Source organism: Tachypleus tridentatus, chromosome 8, assembly GCF_004210375.1.
Source record: "Tachypleus tridentatus isolate NWPU-2018 chromosome 8, ASM421037v1, whole genome shotgun sequence".
In the NCBI taxonomy this organism is placed as follows: domain Eukaryota; kingdom Metazoa; phylum Arthropoda; class Merostomata; order Xiphosura; family Limulidae; genus Tachypleus; species Tachypleus tridentatus.
The window spans coordinates 53,788,160-53,795,497 of record NC_134832.1 but is presented as its reverse complement, the minus strand read 5'-3'; the positions used below and the strand labels follow the sequence as shown (position 1 = coordinate 53,795,497).

The window sequence follows — 7,338 nt, the reverse complement described above, 5'->3', positions numbered from 1 at the left end:
TTAAACTGTTAAACTAGGGATGGCTAGCGCTGATAGTATTCATGTAGCTTTGAACGAAATTTAAAACAAACCAAACCACAAAGACGCGAAAAATTAAAAATAAATAAATAATAATACGATCCTTATCTGTTCGACGTGTACTTTCAACACTTGGGAAATAAATATTAAGTTTCTATAATAGCTTAAATTTTAGCTTAAATCGTAATGTAAAGCCAAATTATATATAATTCAACTGTTTTGTCATTTCCTCATTACAATACCATTTTACAAGATATGGATTGTGACATCCCAGTAAATGATGCAGTAAACCGAGAGCGCAATTCACTTTTTTACATCAGAAAAAGGTTTCCGACTTTTTCAACAATATTTCAAAACAAAATATGTTCACGTGATGACTAATCTTAAATCGTCGTTGAACCATTGTTCCACAATGCGTTAACCAACAGGAATTTGTGAAACCTTATTAAAAAACCGTATTGCACCATGTCTCGTATCACCAGTGCTATGTTCTACTACGAATTGCGTCAATCGATATTTCTTTACGTCACTACCAGACATTCTCCAGTAAAAGTTGCATAACACAAACAACAAAACCATGACTTCCTGATATCCTTTGACGAAACTATATTACTCCATACAACTACAATATATATATGTATAATTAATAGCTATGATATGTATGTATAAAGTATCCTATTATCTTATTTTTACCGAAGTGAATTAAAGAAAACCAAGTTTTAACAATTATCATTTGATTATATATATTTTTGTACGATTTGCTAGAAATGTTATTGTCCAACCTTTGTTCATTTGCATTTTAAAAAAAATTGTTGTTTTTTTTAATTTCGCGCAAAGCTACACGAGGGCTATCTGCGCTATCCGTCCCTAATTTAGTAGTGTAAGACTAGAGGGAATGCGGCTAGTCATCACCACCCACCGCCAACTCTTGGGTTACTCTTCACCAATGAATAGTTGGATTGACCGTCACATTATAACGCCCCTACGGCTAAAAGGGCGAGCATGTTTGGTGCGACCGGGATTCGAACCCGCGACCCTCGGATTACGAGTCGAACGCCTTAACACGCTTGGCCGTGAAGGGCCATTTAAAAATAATTAGTTGAACGAATGCGTAACCTCTCAAACGACTTTCCAAATATTCATTCACAGTTATGGCTACCAAGTTTCCAAAGTCTGGTGTGTGCCGTTGTTTTTGGTCGCTGTGCGCGACCTTGGAAGGTCAGATTAAAACCAGATCTCTTCCTCCCTAACCAGATTTAAAAACACGAGTTGGTTTGTTTTAACTTTCGCGCAAAGCTACACGAGGGTTACTTGTTCTTGCCATTCCTTATTACTTATCTTGTTTCGCCTGCCTGGAAAGGACGTTCGCACTATAACAATTAGCAATACGTAGTTAATAAATTCAAATTGTTTCCCAAGTACCTCGGTGAATCTTCAATGAGAATTTCCAGACTTCAAATCGAAATTCTTGGAAGTATGTTAGTTAAAATATAGAAGAGATTCACTGTAGCTACCATTAGGGCCAATAAGAAAAGGCGTGGAGGGCCATTTAGACCAAAATGTGAAACACTCTCAGCTTAGATCTGCAAATTATATATACAAACTAAATACTCAAACTATGTTTCGTTTTTCTTTATGGCTAATTATTTTGTTTATTGTGTGTCATCATTTCTTGTCACAATCAGGGGCCTCCAAAAGATAGATGTGGGTCCAAGCCTCTGAACCTTTGAGAGGGCCTCAAAAGATAAAAGTGGGTCCCAGCCTCTGAACCTTTGAGAGGGCCTCAAAAGATAAAAGTGGGTCCCAGCCTCTGAACCTTTGAGAGGGCCTCAAAAGATAAAAGTGGGTCCCAGCCTCTGAGCCTTTGAGAGGGCCTCAAAAGATAAAAGTGGGTCCCAGCCTCTGAGCCTTTGAGAGGGCCTCAAAAGATAAAAGTGGGTCCCAGCCTCTGAGCCTTTGAGAGGGCCTCAAAAGATAGAAGTGGGTCCCAGCCTCTGAACCTTTGAGAGGGCCTCAAAAGATAGAAGTGGGTCCCAGCCTCTCAACCTTTGAGAGGGCCTCAAAAGATAGAAGTGGGTCCCAGCCTCTCAATCTTTGAGAGGGCCTCAAAAGATAGAAGTGGGTCCCAGCCTCTCAACCTTTGAGAGGGCCTCAAAAGATAGAAGTGGGTCCCAGCCTCTCAACCTTTGAGAGGGCCTCAAAAGATAGAAGTGGGTCCCAGCCTCTCAACCTTAGAGAGGGCCTCAAAAGATAGAAGTGGGTCCCAGCCTCTCAACCTTAGAGAGGGCCTCAAAAGATAGAAGTGGGTCCCAGCCTCTCAACCCAGAGAGGGCCTCAAAAGATAGAAGTGGGTCCCAGCCTCTGAACCTTAGAGAAGACCTCAAAAGATAGAAGTGGGTCCCAGCCTCTGAACCTTAGAGAGGGCCTCAAAAGATAGAAGTGGGTCCCAGCCTCTGAACCTTTGAGAGGGCATTGCTGTCAGGCTATCAATAGTGACACTTATCTTCTCTCTTTTGTCTTCTTTTATTCAAAAGATCTCCACACTTTAACTCAAAAGAAATGTACTCAGTTGATTTACTGATGAAATAACCCCAACTAATTGCTGTATATGAAATATGTAGGCAGGACAAATGTACTGCATTTGTTTATCTTTAAATGCACCCCACTTTGATGTTTTTGTTACAAATACAGTTTCAATGTAATTTTTTTATCCAAAACATTTTTTTTTAGTTTACGAGAAACAACAGTTTGCTTGTTTTGAATTTTTGTACAAAGCTACACAAGGGTTATCTGCACTAACTGCCCTTAAATTTAGCAGTGTAAGACTAGGCAGAAGACAGTTAGCCATTATCACCCACTGCCAACTCTTGGGCTACTCTTTATATCATCAAATAGTGGGATTGACAATCACATTATAATGCCCTCATGGCTGAAAGGGCAAGCATGTTTGGCATGAAGAGGATTCAAACCTGTGACCCTCCTCAGATTGCAAGTCCAGTGTCCTAACCATGTGGCCTTGCATGGCCTACAAAAAACAATGGATATTATAAATTAGGTTGCTTCCCACTTCCCATGTAATTATTTTTCTTGCTATAAATGCTTCATAATAAGACCAGTGCTAGATGAGTGTTGCCAGATGCCTCAGATATTGTCCCGATAATTTAATGTGCACATCATTAAAATTTTACATTTATTTTAGGTTTTGCTTCATTACAAAGCTGTAATAGCAAAACATTTAATTAATAAAGCTGACTTCTGGAAATATGGATTTTTATGTATATTTCAAGAAATACTTCATAATAAACTCCAGTTTGCATTAGAAAAAGTTCGGAACAGTATTATAAACAAATTACTTGAATGATCAACAAAATCTCAGTAACTACGGAGAATCAAAACAGTAAATAAAAGACAATGTGATAAAAGGCAAAAGGAGATATTTACTACCTCATGGGTTGAAACAATAAAATGGGCAAATTATTTAGTAGTATGTTTTATAACTTATCACTCAGTGTGATATTATGAGTAATTTTCAAACACATCCAAATGTTGTTGGTTTTATCTAAAGGTTCTTTCATAAGTTATAGAAAATTGCATTCTAATACACTTTAAATACAAAGGCTATTAAAGTTAGAATTACTGAAAGAGAGACATTATTTATACACAAGCTAAATGAAGCTTAGAAATATGACAAAAATACAAGTATTGGGTTATCATATGTTCGATAAACTGGGCCTCCTAAACTTTCAAGTTTCTTAAGTGGTTAGAACAAAATAACAGTGCCACAAAGTACAAAAAAACTAAACACACTACATACTATTTATAAACTAAAAAGAAAAACTTTATGGACAGAAAAAAAAGCCAAATTCACTTTAAAATTTAAATGCAAATAAAATATGTGGAATTCACTCTCTTGTCATATCCTAGTTGTTTAGACCAAAAGTTACAAACTTTTTGAAGCACACAGAATCATAAATATAAGATAAATTATTCACAACATTTTGGGTAGATTTGCAATGTAGCTCAGAAAAGGGGTAGATATATTTATTTCTCTTTTTGTATTTTTTTTTAATATTATGTTTACATCACTTGGGAAACTCAGAGTCAGTATGTTACTGTACTGAACATTTTATACGCTGCTAGACAGTCAAATTAAATTAGGCCGTGACTAAGCACGTAAATTGCTTTACTCGAGTAATTATTCTAATAATTATTGTCATAACTGAAGTTGATTATATTTTCATTTATTTATTTCAAGAATATTAAAATTAACATATTGCAATGTTAAAAACAGCCAAAAAATCCTGAGCTGTAGAAATAATTTTTAAGATATGGATCTAAAAATAAAATAATTCTTTAAGATGTATTGTTAATAAAATACTTTACACTGAGATATTTTCATGTAATTACAATGTAAAGGTATAAATAGTTTTGTAAGAAAATACATGTAACATACTCGAAACATGAAATTCACATGTCAATAGAGACAAGTTGACATTTCATACAATTTAACTTAATAGTTTTGCATTTAAAAAAAAAAATCAACATTTGGTAAAGCTTCCATTACATATTGATGCAAACATCTGTGATTTTGTGTATTTTGGTTGGTATTTGAATATCCTAATAATTAGTGATGCATTTCTGTGGATCTAACTTGTAATCTAAGCTTACTTCAAAATTCAAGCACAGACTTTTCATTTGCCCATCTTACCCTTCCCATAATATATACAACTGTGGGTTCAGTGTGTGTGTGCAGATACTGTGAGTGTGTACAGAAAACAATAATTATATTAAATATAAATGTCCAGTAAAACACGTGGAGATGTCGTATTTTGGTTCACACTGCATCTTACTGTTAAACCTATGTACAAAACTTTCCACTGACTCAAGAACAGTTTTTATGTTTCCTTTTTGTGATGCACTTCCATAAACACAGTGCACCTGATGACTGTAAAAGGTTTGCAGCAACATCAAATATAGTTAGCATCACAGTGAGGATCAGAAAAATCATTTTTTTTCAACAACAGCTCAACATACAATTGTAAAAGCTAAAATAAAACAGTCTATTCCATGACAACTGTATTTGTCAGTGGAAAAGAAATAAAAAATCAAATTTAATACTCACAAGTATCATGTGTACATGTCATTAACATGATTGAGTCAAACTGTTTGGAATAATTATCATATGAATTTAAGAAAATAGCAAAACAACATTTTTATACAAAGGATGTTTGTGTTTAAATATTTCAAGTTTTTGTGTTGTTTACACTCTTTCACATGTCTCTGACATGATAATAAAATAAACACAACTTCTTATTTATAAATGTAACACTTTTGAATAGAAAGTGTAAACTTTTGATATAATTTACAAAAGTAAAGTACAGCATTAATAGAGTTATATTAATGTTCATTTCTTCAGTTTTCTACATTAACTGCTTAAAGATTTTATAAATCTCCAGTGCAATGGTGAGTTCATTTTCAGAAATTATGTAATTTATAATGTGCCAATAAACAATAAATTGTACAAGCATAAGACTAAATGTTTGACAGTTTAATTATTTACATTTCAAATTTACAAAAATAAGTGGCTTCATATAAAAATTATACATTTATTCTATTATAAGCTGATCTTGTAAGTTAATGCTTAAGTATAGTTTTATTAAAAAATTGATCAATTGATCGTAATAGCACCAAATAATATTTTTAAACCTTATATTTTCAGTGAATTCTTTATATTGTTAATGAACTGTAAATGTAAGTTTAATGAAATGTTGAAAATATTATTTTAATTTTTTATTTCCATTGAGAGAATAATGTATTTTACACCCATATAACCACTTCCCACTAGTAATCCAGAGCAATGCAGAAAACACAAGCTATTGCTGGAAAGACTAAACCCATTGTAGAGATAATTGTTTACATTATTAGTTTTGTGAGGTGATATTGGTTTATAACTACTGTCAAATTAGATAACAATAAAGTATATCTCATGAATATATTACAATAATAATCGAAACAGACTTCCTTTCCAGTTGGTTACATTTTTTTCCCCACACACTAGTGAAAATCTGGAACCAAACCAATAAAGCATAATGATTCCACTTTTTATCTTAGATTGGTTATTGTTATTTACTCATATTTAACTGTTTAAATATTTAGTATTACTGTGGGTTTCTTAATAAAGTTTCTCTACACAGTTAACGATCATGATAAACCTAGGGCTGTGACGTCAGAGACTTCATCTTTCTGAGACACTTATACTCTTCTATTGTGCACACTTTATGTCCTTTACCTATTTTTATCTACCTTCTGTAACTACTCATAGTGGAGAACACAGAACAGCATCCTGACAGTATCAAGTTAAAATATGCTGTCATTAATAAAAAATTCATGTGTATTTAAAATGAAAAGTTAATAAATGACCGCTTTACTTGAAAGTAATTTATAAAATCACAATAACGTTTTTGCACTTTGGCAAGATGTATAGTTTTACTACATAGCATAAAACTAAAAGGTGTTCGATAACTAACTTCTCAATAACCATATTCACAACATTTTCTTTTTTATTACTGGCGTTAATTAAAATCCTTACCTTGTTCCCTCCTGTTTGTTGTTGGTGTTGGTGTGTAGCTTGATGGAGTTCGTCCAGAGTTGGCCGGTGTAAGTATCCGTGAAGAGACATAACATTTCGATAAAAGTCAACATTTGGTAAAACTTCTCTGGTATAATGGCGTAAACTTCTGACATTCTGTGTATTTTCGTAGGTATTTGAATTTCCTGAAAGTGAGACTGAATGATTTGTTGAAGATCCACGCCCATTACTGGTGTTAAGACCAAGTTCTAATTTGGATTCTAAGCTTATTTCTGAATGCAGTACAGGTTTTTCACTGGAAAAATCAACTTTGTCAACCTGAAATCTCGATTGCTTGGATCCATCTTGACTCTTTCCTTCCATTTAAGAGAACTTCTTAATAACAATTTTCAATGACTGAGGAAAAATTACATTACTGGATCAACCATCCACCTAACGCCTTAACATTTTTCTCCCAATCCTACTAATCATTAATATAGAGAAAGGACAATATGCAGCACTGCCCTCTACTATAAAAATTTCCAAGTAATGTAATAAAAACCCACATATATATAAATATCACAGCTCTGCAGTAAAAAGATGATTTATATTTCTCATCGTGGTTCATTTTTAAAATAAATTACATTATAAACATCAGTATTCACCTAATATTGCTGACATGATTAAAAATACACTGACAAAGATTCGAAAAGCTAAGAATATGTGTTGTGAACTAATATTTGATAACTATT

The 7,338-nt window shown here is 33.5% G+C and overlaps 1 protein-coding gene across 1 annotated transcript in view; it reads right to left on the bottom strand.

The window, feature by feature from the left end:
* The window catches only part of LOC143222415 (solute carrier family 12 member 2-like), a 63,405-nt gene extending 56,320 nt beyond the window's left edge, over positions 1–7,085 (bottom strand). The window contains exon 1 of the mRNA XM_076448916.1: positions 6,608–7,085. Coding sequence (XP_076305031.1) covers positions 6,608–6,970 — 363 coding nt within the window. The 5' untranslated portion in view covers positions 6,971–7,085. The remainder of the gene's footprint in view (positions 1–6,607) is intronic.
* Between the last annotated feature and the right edge of the window lie 253 nt (positions 7,086–7,338).